Source organism: Battus philenor, unplaced genomic scaffold (genome assembly GCF_028537555.1).
Source record: "Battus philenor isolate CCGP_79_NKW_IND1 unplaced genomic scaffold, ilBatPhil1.0.hap1 SCAF_18, whole genome shotgun sequence".
Lineage (NCBI taxonomy): Eukaryota > Metazoa > Arthropoda > Insecta > Lepidoptera > Papilionidae > Battus > Battus philenor.
The window spans coordinates 7,291,543-7,305,495 of NW_027181680.1; the positions used below are offsets into that span (position 1 = coordinate 7,291,543).

At 32.6% G+C, this 13,953-nt stretch overlaps 3 protein-coding genes across 3 annotated transcripts; 2 read left to right on the forward strand and 1 right to left on the reverse strand.

Annotated features, from left to right (window-relative positions):
• Positions 1 to 651: 651 nt before the first annotated feature.
• On the forward strand, positions 652 to 3,163 carry dUTPase (Deoxyuridine triphosphatase). The gene is made up of 3 exons (XM_068763631.1): positions 652 to 941; positions 1,023 to 1,159; positions 2,891 to 3,163. Exons 1-3 carry the CDS (start codon positions 838 to 840, stop codon positions 3,091 to 3,093), a joined length of 444 nt encoding a protein of 147 aa, XP_068619732.1. The 5' UTR covers positions 652 to 837; the 3' UTR covers positions 3,094 to 3,163.
• A 1,309-nt stretch (positions 3,164 to 4,472) lies between these two features.
• On the forward strand, positions 4,473 to 7,902 carry LOC137920187 (RNA exonuclease 1 homolog). The gene has a single exon (XM_068763455.1). It carries the CDS (start codon positions 4,539 to 4,541, stop codon positions 7,692 to 7,694), a length of 3,156 nt encoding a protein of 1,051 aa, XP_068619556.1. The 5' UTR covers positions 4,473 to 4,538; the 3' UTR covers positions 7,695 to 7,902.
• Positions 7,903 to 11,670: 3,768 nt separating this feature from the next.
• Positions 11,671 to 13,948, reverse strand: Ubc6 (ubiquitin conjugating enzyme 6). Its single transcript, XM_068763555.1, has 3 exons — positions 13,670 to 13,948; positions 12,962 to 13,247; positions 11,671 to 12,619 (listed from the first exon to the last, which is right to left on the reverse strand). Exons 1-3 carry the CDS (start codon positions 13,711 to 13,713, stop codon positions 12,494 to 12,496), a joined length of 456 nt encoding a protein of 151 aa, XP_068619656.1. The 5' UTR covers positions 13,714 to 13,948; the 3' UTR covers positions 11,671 to 12,493.
• Positions 13,949 to 13,953: the final 5 nt, after the last annotated feature.

Genomic DNA, 13,953 nt, shown 5'->3' on the forward strand with positions numbered 1-13,953 from the left:
AGTTACGAGATGAGCAATCTACAATAATTGGAAATAACATACAAGAATTATAATTTCGCACCACTCCAGTGTTCAACACCTTAAATAAATTTTCAATTATTAAATAGGTATTTTCATAGTTACCTGTGAACGGAATTGAAGAACTTTCATACTATACCAAAATTATACGATTCCAGGTTTAGCATAGCAAGCTAAGCTCGTCAAGTTTAACTTATCAAACAATAGCGATAAAAAGCTTAATTTAGTACTATGTAACTCTTTATGCATCTAACAAGTATGTAACAAAAAGATGTTCCAGATTCATACCTAAACTATTGCGTGAGAGTGAGAATAATAAGGATTAGAGTTTAAAAAGAAAATGTTACAGAAGAAAAATTTACATGCTTTAGTATTTATAATTTACCCTTTTTTGTGTCGTATCTTTTCTAGCATAAATTTACTAGTTGCACATCATGCCAAGTTTATTAAAACATTAATAATAATGTGCTACATTTAAATATTATTTCAACAAAAATTTAAAGAATGATTATTGTTTATTCAGTTTGTATTGGTACCTGAGAAAACTGGAAAAAATATTTTTTATTCAAATTAAAATACTATTTTTTATTAGGATTGTTGGTTTCATAGTTGGTAACATTGTTTCGCGCCAATTTTGCTGAGTGCTATCAACAGAAAACGATAGTTTGTAAAATCTTACTAATTTGATTTAACGATTTTTACAAAGCGTTATTAAATTTTTCTTTAACTTCTGAAATTGTTATTGACAATAGCAATTATTGATAAAACAATATCTGTGTTCAGAAATTATTCGACAGGTTCTCACACTTACCTACAAAGATGAATAATTCAGACCAAGTGATCTTAAAGTTCACGCGTCTTAGCGAGCATGCTTATCCACCGGTTAAAGGATCCGAAAAAGCAGCAGGATTTGATTTAAAAAGGTGATTCTTGTGTATATATTATATCTAATGTGTAATCTGTTCCTTAAAGGTTCCTCAAATGTTTAATTTTTTTTCTGTTAGTGCTTATGACTATACAGTCCCGGCTCGTGGTAAAGAATTAATAAAAACCGACCTACAAATTGAATTGCCCCATGGATGCTACGGTCGTGTGGCACCGCGTTCCGGTCTAGCCCTCAAAAATTTCATTGACGTTGGCGGTAAGAAATTTTAACAAAAGCATTCATTTATATTGCGATACCATAGTCTATATTAATTTTGTGTAAAATCTCCTCGTCATGTCATCAATGTTATTTGTTTGTATGAAGCTATTTTTTTCTAAGCAGTTTTTATTTGGAACTCTATAACCATCCCTTTTTTTTTGTTATGTAATGTAACGGCACCAGTAGTTGACCACTTAAGAGCGCTGCTAAAATGTTTTTTTGATGGACCACATACATTCAAATTTTAGAATATCAGTGGGTGCTTAAAGGAAATTCTTATACCCTTTAGATTAAGTTTTACTAAGAAGTCTTTCAATTAAACAAATTGTAAACACTTAAATTTTTATTTGATTCATATTAAGTGTTTGCTTCAGTAGTTGACCAATCAAAATCTGAAAAATTAAATTAAATTAGTAATTGACCGTATTTAGCATCAGTAGTTGACCATATGAATAAAAACCTACTTTTATGGTAAATAAGACCACACATATGTCAAAACTTTAATTTTCACATAGAAAAAATATAATATTCAGTCACGAAATCAAAAAACGTGCCTCACAGTTGAACCCTGTCAAAAACAACTATCGGCTCCTGCTACACACAATGCGCTTTAGTTCTGAGCTTTCCGCAGTTGTAAATAGATGAGAGCAGCTACTTATAAATTAATTTTTTAATTAGATACGATAAACACAACGCTTATTATTTAAAATTTCATACAAGACGGTCAACTACTAGTACATGGTCAACTACTAGTGCCCTTACCTTACACCATGCTTGATTGTAAACATTATATTGTTGATCATATTCTACAATCTCAAAAATTGTACCTTGTTACACCCCTTTAATGATCTCAAAACTTTATTTTCGTGAACAATATTTTAGCCTATTAGTTTGGATTTCACTTTATTATTAAATTATAGTATGATCAAATTTATGTACAAATTTAATTTTTAAAATAATTATTCATATCCAAAAGCTTGTAAAAGAAATTCAATCTTCCTCTATTTCCCCTTTATAAAACAGCTTTTTGATATAAGATGTATGATAGACAATATATAACATAAATTTTATATTAACAATGTACAAAGGAAACTGACTTAACTCTAAAAATCTTATAACTATACTTTTATTGTCACAATAAGCTGTCATAATAATATCTTCCCAACAGCCATAATGATAATTAACCATATAAGCTAATAACATAAAATAAATCAATATAATTACACAAATGCAGTTTTGTTCTTGTAAATTCTTAATCAGATGTTAGAAAAGGAACATGTTTCAATAAGCTTAACTTATTTCGCAGACATGATTCCTGACTCCTCTTTGTACTTTACAGCTTTTAGTAATCTTATTTTTGTATCAAAAAATTATGGGATTAACATAGAATTTCTTCAACCTTTATTACATGTCTATAATATGTAATATCTGAACACATGGTTTATGGAAATGAAAATAATGTTTCGGTTTTACATGTAGCTCCATAAGCCTTCTCCACAGATCACTCAAACAAGCAACCTAGCGCTTCCTGGATCCTACTACTTTACATAAATATATAACTTAACTTGTCCATTATTTAATAATAAAGAAAATATTAATTGTGAGTCTATAAAAAAATATAATATTTTTAAATATATATATTATAAAAATATATAATAATAACGCAACAAAACGATAGGTTAGTTCATACTTCTTTTCATAAAAATTTAAAATGTCTTTGCTTTACAGCTGGGGTTATAGATGAAGATTATCGTGGAAATGTTGGAGTAGTTATTTTTAACCATTCCAATGAAGATTTTATTGTGAAGAAAGGAGACCGAATTGCACAACTGATTTGTGAGAAAATTTACTATCCAGTTCTACAGGAAGTAACAAGTCTTACAGAGACTAAAAGATCTGATGGAGGTTTTGGTTCTACTGGAACACACTAACCCTAATATTTCAATTTCTTAAATGTCATTTGTAAAATTTTCCATTGAAATTAAATCATACCTAGCATTACCAGTAATTTTATTTTATGATCCATTTCTATAAATATATCTAAATGTTATGTTTCTAAACAGCTTAAAACAATAATGTGTTTTAAACTTAACTATAAAATTTTAACATATTTTTAAAGTTCCTTTTTATATGTAGTTATTATTTGAGTAGTAATGACACCAAATTATTTTTTTCAGAAATTTATTTTCAAATATAGGTAAATATTTATATTAACAACAATTTTTAGTCAGCACTCTTTTTAGACCTCAAAATTATCCATAACACTTGTAATAGAAAGTGATTCTATTGATGGAGTTTCATCTGTAAAGGATCGAACATCTCTATTTCTCTTTAGGAAAGGCCGGAGTAAACTTGTTAACTTATTGTCATTATTTACACCAAAGTGAATCTCTGCCTTTTCAACTTGCTTTTCTATTTTATCCATATTTTGCTGCAATGTCATTACAATTTCGTTCAAAGTAATTATTTTTTTGGAAAGTTGAGTTATCTCTACTCTATACACATTGATATCTTCAGACACAGATGTATTGCATTCACCATTTTTTAACTTTATCATCTGCACTACACTTGTTAATTCTTCAAGTCTTGTTATCATATTATCAATTACATCTTGTACAGTCTGAAAACCGTCTGCCACATCCACTTTAAAATAAGCAGCGTAATCTTGTGCCAACCGTTCTAACATTTTATGTCGTCCCAAAATCTGGAAACAAATATTCCAAATAACTTGTTAAACAATCCACAGCATCTGTCAGAAGTTTTGACAATTCTAAAAAAGAAGAAGGAAAGTGACGATAAACTTTAATGAACAATTCCATAGTTATTACAGATTACTTGTTTTGGTAAAGGCAAAAACATAGCTAATAACTATACCACGGCGTACTTACAAAATCGTTCTATTGCGACATTTATATGAACCCTGACACCATTTTTTCATCATTAAGTTTTGCGAAATATAAAACTATGAATAAAATTGTTGTTATGGTATTAATATGAAACTGTATAATTTGTTAATTAAAGGCTAACTAAATAAAAACAGTTAATGTAAAAAATACAGATTTATTCATTTCATTCGTTGCAAATTTAAGAGGTGTCATATTTACAGACTCCTGTTTATACAACAAAAAAATCTGGTCGGTAGATACTGTTGTAAATGGAGAAAAAATTAAGTACTGTTTGCCACTAAAAAAGTGAAAAATACAGAGGTTTTAAATTAATGAAAAATTGTTACGCTGTGAGTTTTACTTTATAATCTGTATTTAGCTTGTGTTGTCATTGCCTGTAGTCCTAAGTTGACATAAACTGAATATGAGTTTGTCTAATAATTGGTAGAAGACCGTAATACTTTGTTATTAATTTGTATGAATAATTTCTAATGCTACCTTCAACGGGTTATTTTAAAGGTCTTAATTGTCCTTTCTATGATACCGGATTTTGCGAACGACCTTACTGTCATTTTCGTCACGTCAAGAAAGAACCTCTAAATAATGATGGGATTGAAAGCGGCACAATTTTACAGAAACTTGTCTCCGCAGCTGTACAAAAAGTACTACAACAAACAGAAACAGGTTCATCTCCACCTAACGAACTCGCAGCTACAGATCAAACGCCACAAACAAACAATTTGCAGCCAACCGCTTCCAAAGTGACGTACAATCCTACTCCTATATCAGAATTAAATAAAATTAATAACGTTGATTCAGAAAACCAAGAAGACGTTAACGAACAAAGAAGAAGGCATATTCCTGTACCTTATACACCCAGAAAACCTGCTAGTACGTCCATTAAACGATCCACTGAAATTAATGGCTCTTTTACTCCTTTAGTATACATACCTCCTTCAAAGTATAATCCTGGCTCAACAGAAAATACACAGCACGATCCTTACACGCCAAAAGGTTCTATAGAATGTAAGGAAAAATATTTGCCAGGAAAAGAGAAAGAATTACAAGAGTACACACCTAAAGATGCTCAATCTACTATAAAACGCAGTTATGTTCCATCAGATAAGGATTTAAATAAGAAAAAGATATTAGAGTATAAGCCAGCAAAAGTGACAATAAAACCAGACTTTGCAAAAGTTACATATCAACCAACACCAAGATCATTAGCACCTTGTTTTTCAAGTGATGAAGAAGAGGGTCCGGAAAAGAAGAAAATAAAATTATCAACTGATTTAAATGGATTAGATGAATTAGGTCCAGAGTTTGATATACTAGACCAAATATTAGATGAAGAAAAATCAGAAGGTGATAATAAAAATGGAAAAGCAGATGAAAATGCTGGAAAAAATAAAGATAAAGAAAACAGGGAAAAAATTGAAGCAAAGATAGAAAATGAAAATAAATATAAACATAGAGTAATATCTCATAGTAAAACTAAATCAAATTTAAGTGAGAAACATTCAAAGGAAAAGCACACATGTAGAGATTCAGAAAAAAAATCAAGTCATAGTAGTTCCAGTCAAAATAAAAATAAGGATAAATCTGAAGAAAAAAAGTCTAAAAATTCAGTACATAAAAGCAGCTCTTCTAAAAGCATTGAAAACCACACTAAACATTCAAAGTATTCCAAAGAGTACTCTAAAAAAAGGGACAGTAGGCATAAAGAGAAACATAAAAGTCATAAAAGATCCAAGCACTCTAGGGAAAAACATATAGAAAAGAAACAGTTAATAGAAGAAAAAAGTGTAGACTCATATGACAATGAAGAAGAATTACTAGAAATGTCAGAGTCCGATGAAGAAAGTATTGCACTAGAATGTAAGAAGATTTTTGAAGAATATGTGCCTGTAGAAAAACCTAAAAGTGTAGAAGTAACTGAAAACAATCAGGACATTGATAATGATTCAGAAGAATATGTACCAAGTAAAAAAAGAATATCACGAACTGTTGATAAAGATATGAAAGTGACTCCAAAACTGCATGTAAAACCTAATTTTAAAGTTAATGCTGCACAAGCAATGGCTGATAGAATGGCAAAAATCAAGGAGTTTCATGCATCTAAAAGTTCTCTTATTTCTACTGAAACTATAAATCGACCACCAGATATTCAGAAAAATAATTTGTTTGCTACACCAAGCAGTGGTAACACAAAAATCAGAATTGCTCATGTGCCCTATGCTTCGACATTAATTAATGCAAAAAAAACTATTTCACATACCACTGATAGCAGTAAAAGTTCTCCCTCCACTAGCAATACAGCAATTCAAACTGTAAAAAAAGGCACAACAAGAGTTGCTCATATGCCTAATGAAAAATTTATTGACAGGCCAGGTGTTTTAGAACCTCTTGCCTCGAAAATACCAGCCAATATCAGGTCTGTTTATTTAAATATGATGATAGATGAATGTTTGAAAATTTATTTGTCATCAACAGATGCTTATGCCAGAGCTCAACATGAGGAATTGACAACAAGTAAAAAATGTTCCACTATTCAAATATACAAAAATTCAGCTGTCCTTGCTGTGAGTAGGCTCCGGAAAGAATTGCAAGAATGTAATGGTGTTAAGAAAGCTGGTTCTGATTGTTCAACATTGCTCAAAATCCCTCAAACATTATCTGGTACTTCGAGTAGTGCAGGCTCTTGGAGTATAGAAAATAAACAAAGAAAAAATATTGTGGATACAAATCATTTTAGTGGTGCTAAATTATACAATAATATACAGAAATGGATATTAACAGAACAGCAGCTTCAGGATAATGGCTTTCCAAGACCACATGGTAGTGGTGAGAAGGGCAGAGCTATTATTTATGGTCAGAAGAAACAAAACCCACCAAAAGGTAATATTAGGACATGTTGTAGATGTAAGAAAGATTACACAGTTAACAAGAAAGGTTTTCCAGCTGTTAAAGAAGAATGTATTTATCATCCCAACAACAAATATAGAGTCCGTGGAGAGGCTCGTTATCAGTGTTGTAGCCAAGATGGGACTTCAGATGGTTGTTGCGTAGCTTCTTGCCATGTTTATGAGTTTGTGGATTATGAAAATTTAAAAGGCTATGTCCGGACTTTACCACCAGAAACTGATAAGGATGATTATGGAGTGTATTCATTAGATTGCGAAATGTGTTATACTACACAAGGTTTAGACCTGACAAGGGTAACAATAATAAACTCAACCTGTAAAGTTGTGTATGAGACTCTTGTCAAACCTCTTCATCCTATTATTGATTATAACACAAGGTACTCAGGCATAACTGAGGAGCAAATGATGAGTGTGAAGACGACATTATTAGAGGTTCAAGCCACACTTCTTACTATGTTTAATAGTAAGACTATATTGATCGGCCATAGTTTAGAATCTGATTTTAAAGCACTTAAACTCATTCATGACACAGTTATAGATACAAGTGTGTTATTTCCTCATAAAATGGGTCCTCCATATAAAAGAGCGCTAAGGAATTTGTCATCTGAGCATCTAAAAAAGATTATTCAGAATTCTGTTGATGGTCATGACAGTGCTGAAGATGCAACGGTTTGCATGGAGCTTTTAATGTATAAACTAAAAGAAGACTTAAAAACTAGATAATAGATGTGTTTATATACTCTCATTGCACATTCATCTTGGGTGTGATGTAAAACATTGTTGCACGAACTTGAACTGATGTGAAGAATAATTAACTTATGTTAGGCGATATTACCTACGGGTTAACTGGTATTATATAGCAATATAATATGTTAATACTTGTATATTTCTTATCTATATATGAATGTATTACAAGTGTTATTAATATTCAGTTTTCGATAAAATTATTTTTTTAAATGCCTATACTTATTTTACATTTAAATCCTTCTCCTGATATTTTACCTCTATACTATTGACGTCAGCAATGATGCCATATGCGTCCAGCGCCAAACGGACATAGTCATATGCCGAATTTCAAACCGCAGCCAATATCATAGGATGCTGGTTACGTAAATAAGGAGTAAAGAGTGATACCTCTAAAAGTACGACAATTCAGTTTTGCTAGTTATACTCGTTACTCAACAGAAAAAGAAAAATGTTACTCATTTTCCCAGAATCAGGCATAAAAATCTTAGTCGTGGAGAACCAATTCTTTTGTAGGACCCCGGAAGCTCCTTGTTACCAACGTGGTGTGGATCTGCATATAGATCTGGAACTATCACCGATACGTAGAGAGTTCCTCTATTTTGAATGACAAGATAAGTGTGAAGTAAATCGCATGGCTGTTGCATACGGAATGTTAGTACGGATATATATGTCAAAGTTACATGACTGTAGGGGTAACATTACGTCATCGTCAGCGGCGCATAGAAAAGAGGAATTCCATAGAAATAAAATATTTCTTTTACATCGGTATAAATACGGGCGAAGCTCGAATGAATATGATTCTAGTTCCTTCCGCTCCGTGAACTCATATTCGACGAAGCCGTAAAAGGGTTAGTAACATTAACTCCATCGAAACAATAGAATGAATATGTATAGTTCACGGACCCTTCCGCTCCGTGAACTCATATCCGACGAAGCTGTAAAAGCCTAAGGGCTAGCAGCATTAACTCCATCGAAACAATAGAATGAATATGTATAGTTCACGGACCCTTTCGCTCCGTGAACTCATATCCGACGAAGCTGTAAAAGCCTAAGGGCTAGCAGCATTAACTGCATCAAAACAATAGAATGAATATGTACAGTTCCCGGGCCCTTCCGCTCCGTGAACTCATATCCGACGAAGCTGTAAAAGCCTAAGGGCTAGCAGCATTAACTCCATCGAAACAATAGAATGAATATGTATAGTTCACGGACCCTTCCGCTCCGTGAACTCATATCCGACGAAGCTGTAAAAGCCTAAGGGCTAGCAGCATTAACTCCATCGAAACAATAGAATGAATATGTATAGTTCACGGACCCTTTCGCTCCGTGAACTCATATCCGACGAAGCTGTAAAAGCCTAAGGGCTAGCAGCATTAACTGCATCAAAACAATAGAATGAATATGTACAGTTCCCGGGCCCTTCCGCTCCGTGAACTCATATCCGACGAAGCTGTAAAAGCCTAAGGGCTAGCAGCATTAACTCCATCGAAACAATAGAATGAATATGTATAGTTCACGGACCCTTCCGCTCCGTGAACTCATATCCGACGAAGCTGTAAAAGCCTAAGGGCTAGCAGCATTAACTCCATCGAAACAATAGAATGAATATGTATAGTTCACGGACCCTTTCGTTCCGTGAACTCATATCCGAGGAAGCTGTAAAAGCCTAAGAGCTAGCAGCATTAATTCCATCAAAACAATAGAATGAATATGTACAGTTCACGGACCCTTCCGCTCCGTAAACTCATATCCGGCGAAGCTGTAAAAGCCTAAGGGCTAGCAGCATTAACTCCATCGAAACAATAGAATGAATATGTATTGTTCACGGACCCTTCCGCTCCTTGAACTCATATCCGACGAAGCTGTAAAAGCCTAAGGGCTTACAGCATAAACATCTACGAAACAGAGCAGTACAGAATGAATATACATACTTCTACTTCGGACTTCGTGTTGTTACAACCTAAAGATCAATCAGCCCCAGGAAGAATCCCACATGACTATTTACACACTTACGGAAATATCATGGAAAGTTCTCACAATTACGTGTCGCATAAGTTATCGACCTATCAGCTGTAGCTTACTTAATTTTTTAGTAGTTAACTATCCGTAGTATAGTTAACTACTAAAAAAATTAAGTACATACGTACATAGTACGTAGTTCACTCCCGATAATCCTAGATAGAAGCGTTATTGGAGTTTCTTCCATCATTTTTCCCAGTGCTAAAGCGAAATCGTCGTAATGTTATCTGGGCCATAGTATCCGACCAAATCGAGTTTGGGCCCGACGGTGCCTTGGAGTCGGAATGCTAAACACGTATTGAATGACTACATAAGACAAGATCCTCTCTCGAGAGCCCTTGCGTCTGGTCACTCCATAAACCGCCCGCCTTAGCGATTTACGAGCTCGGCGCCCTATCTCTCCATAATTATGTAAACAATGTAACGGCTTAAGCCAAGTTTATCGGTGGTTAGGCGAGGTTTAGACTAAGCGCCTTGAGCGCTCTTCAAGCCCACTGACTCAATAAAAGCCAATAAAGCAACAGTGTAAATACAGAACAAAAAAAAACAGATATTCTTCATTAATAAATTACTAGAAACTCAAAATCAGTACTTAGCTTTAACATCTCATACGAGTGCATGATTTTTTTTCCAAAATATTGGACTTATTGCCCAGAGGACGACTGACCTTTTGGATAATTTGTTGATCATCGGTCCGATCAGAATCGCACCACACTCAACACAATACAAGTGGTCAACAATAGGGATGGTGTGACATCATACATCGGAACCCTTAGAGGGGATATACGGTCTTCAGAATGATGCAAGGAGTATACCAATACATAATATTTAACCAGTCCAATTTGGACATGAGAAATAGTTTTCTAAAATGAGAAAACATCTTTTTTCGTGATAGTAGGTTACTGTTTACCATATTAGTATTAATAGTTCTTTCTAAAACTTCACCTCATGTTCTTAAAGATTGGGAAGCTGCCGAGCTCTATCTCGCGCGGGCGTACGCACAAAACAAAATATTTTAAAGCTGATATCAACTATTTTTACTAGCATTAATAATGTTCTCGATTTTTCATTCGAGATTGTATAAATCGATAATCGCCCATTGGAAGACATAGGCTTTTCCGCCATGTTAGCCGGTCTACAGGCTCGTGGTTGCCACTGAAGAATCTTTCGGCCCTAACAGCCGACTGTTGCATGAGCGATGTGGCCTGCCAACTGCCACTTCGAGGAGTAATTCTTCAAAGAACTTCGGTTTTATTTTAATGTGAAACCAATAATGTTCTTATATTTTATGACTAAAAACTTTTATTTCCGTAACACAACATAAACATGTCTAACTAAATTTTTTGCCAACATTTATCATATTGGTTCAACATTTCAAGTTGCTCCACCTTACTTCAATATATTGATTTTTTCTTTTACATACTTTTTTTTGTCTACTTGAAACGATTTACGAAGCGAGTTCTTTTTGTAAGACATAATAGCGTCATTAAAAACGTGTGATTTGAAGTATTGGAACTGAAATTGATTCTGAGACTTTTTTATAAAAGCACATTACAGATGCATGGTATTATCTATTAATTGTAAGGACATTATAAACTATTTGAAGTATTTAGCATTCATTTAGGAGTATTACTTTACACTTACCAGAAAATAGACAAGTGGGTATTACATTACAAATGCTTTGTTTTTTTTTCAAAACCTAACATTTCTTCTCAATAGTCTTAAACATGGTAATGTATTAAACCATTAATATTTTACTATCATCATTATGTATTTACCAACTTTAATGGACTAAGAGGCATATATTTAGTAATTAAAACACAGTTCTCAAACTGAAAATAATATTTTACTAGAAGAAAAATATTACATATACCTATGTAAAGATAATATTGAAACAATGCTAAATCATAGCATTTAGAGAAAATAAAATGGCTATACAACCTTTTTAGAAAATGTATCATTGGGACATAAGACAGCAATGGAAATGATTTGTGCAGACATGACGACAACAATAATACAGCATTATTAATATCCAAGAGTGTATTTTGTAAAAGTAAACATATAAAAACACTTGCACATTATAGGTAAATATGATAGGTGAGGACTATTTTAGATACTACAGGTTTAAGACAGTAGCAGTTCAGATCTGTATACTGTTCACAAAATAATACCATAACCCAATTGAGGTACTTTTATTTACCATAAAAAAACAAACATGTAAGGAGTATACTAAGCTACAGATACATCATTTAAGCCAAGGCAAGGATAATTTTTTATTAATGCATATTTAAATATAGGTGATGATCTAAGAAAACATTTTAGTATAGTTAATTTATCTCTATTATGAAACAAAACAATTTTTAATGAAATAGTTCAAAGAAACAATGAAACATTTTGGCAAATATAAAAATAAATAATTCATTTTAATAAAAAAAAACAAACTGCTATTTTAAATAACATTAAACATGTCATTAGCCTATTATTTATTGTTTGCTATTTGCAAATGGTAAGTAAAATCAAATATTTTTGATAGATTATTACATCACTACTAGCAACAAAAAAAACATAAAATCCTTAGTATACTTGGTTTTCCAAAATCTTACTTATGTTCCTTGCTGCCAACCTGTAATGGCAGGTCTGTATAAGGTATTATAAATTTTAATTTACACAATCGTCCCAATGGATTATTTTGATGGGCCATGCCATGGGCAGCGCAAATCATTCTTACAACATTGTTGTCTGTAACCCGATCCCTGCTAATCAATAAAAGATTGTTCTACACAAGCTTTTACCCGCTTCTCATATTCTCTACGATTTTCCTTGTATAATTGGGCCGCCATTGAGTTTGCTGGTGAGTTCGGATTGGGATCACTTAACAATGACTGAAAATATAAAGAAATTCATTTAATACAAATCTTGTTTAACATTTATTGAGAATAGTTTATTGTATCATAGCCATTTCTTTAAGACACAAACACATTGTTGATATTATACATAACAGGAGAACTGAAATAATAGTTAACCTTAACAATTTTATGATTATTATCAATCTTCAAAATACCCTTTGCATATTTGGTATTCAAACTTAAAAAGTTCTTAGTAGACAAAATGTGTTTTTTAATAATTGATTCCATACTTAAAACTATAATGAACAATATAATGTAATAAATTTGAAGCAATTAATGAAGAAAGCATGTTGCATGTAACATATCAATTACAATTACCTGTATTGAGGTTAAAATAGCCGAGACATCGTATGTTGGGCTCCATCTATTCTGCAAGATATCTAAACAAATCCCACCATCTGCATAAACATTAGGGTGGAACATTTTAGAAACAAATCTCACAGTAGGAGGTTTGTTAGGATATTCCTCAGTAAATTCTATGGTCAATTTAAAAGTGCCATCTTCAAATGGAGTATCATGGGGGCCAAATATCACAGCATTCCATATCATGATATTGTTGTCAGTGGGGGCACCCGAAACACCCGTGGGCGGGTCCTCCTGTAAGCTGTTAAATATAAAAATAGATCACTGTAATTGTTGATTCATTTGATATAGTAATTTATATATTTAGTTAGACGATATTTTATTCTAATAGTAAAAATAATATGTAATAATTATTGTATACCTGACTTTCTACATTTCCTCATAACCTAATTTCGAAAACAATAACAAGTACATATACGTACGCAAAAAAACATCGTATATGGGTGATGTGTGTAATAAATATTTTCTTTCTGTAGGCTAACGAAATTATAATGAAAGTTTATTTCTCACCATTGATCTCTTTATTTAGAGAAATATGTAGAGCAAAATAGAAATCGATGAAGGTGGCAATGATGTAATTCAATAATTTAGTAACGTATTTGTAGGTTTGACCAAAGGAACAAATATTAAAATTTGTAGCAATCATGGAAAACAATTACAAACCGCTTAAAATCTCTCATAAGACGTCTTCTGGCTGGAGTTGACATTTTGATTTCACACTATTATTTTACGGTTTTTAGCAATCTTGTTCTACTCTTTTGTGTCTGCTTTATAATCTCATACAAATAACAATTCACCACTAGTTTGAATTTTTACTTGATGGTTATATATCGTTTCTTTGTTATGTTGTGTTGAGATTTTATCGTCGCGACCTATAAAATAGTTGTCAGAATGACCATGAAATTAGCAAAGAAACTAGCTGAGATCACTGCATTGCAAGGATGTCA

Excerpts from the sequence above, each read along its gene's own strand:
- dUTPase (XM_068763631.1), top strand. The coding sequence starts at position 838 with ATGAATAATTCAGACCAAGTGATCTTAAAGTTCACGCGTCTTAGCGAG. Across the intron at positions 942-1,022 it reads GCAGGATTTGATTTAAAAAG|TGCTTATGACTATACAGTCC; the intron begins GTGATTCTTGTG and ends TTTTTCTGTTAG. Across the intron at positions 1,160-2,890 it reads AAATTTCATTGACGTTGGCG|CTGGGGTTATAGATGAAGAT; the intron begins GTAAGAAATTTT and ends TTTGCTTTACAG.
- LOC137920187 (XM_068763455.1), top strand. The coding sequence starts at position 4,539 with ATGCTACCTTCAACGGGTTATTTTAAAGGTCTTAATTGTCCTTTCTAT.
- Ubc6 (XM_068763555.1), bottom strand. The coding sequence starts at position 13,713 with ATGTCAACTCCAGCCAGAAGACGTCTTATGAGAGATTTTAAGCG. Across the intron at positions 13,248-13,669 it reads CTTATGAGAGATTTTAAGCG|CTTACAGGAGGACCCGCCCA; the intron begins GTTTGTAATTGT and ends TATATTTAACAG. Across the intron at positions 12,620-12,961 it reads CTATTTTAACCTCAATACAG|TCATTGTTAAGTGATCCCAA; the intron begins GTAATTGTAATT and ends TTATATTTTCAG.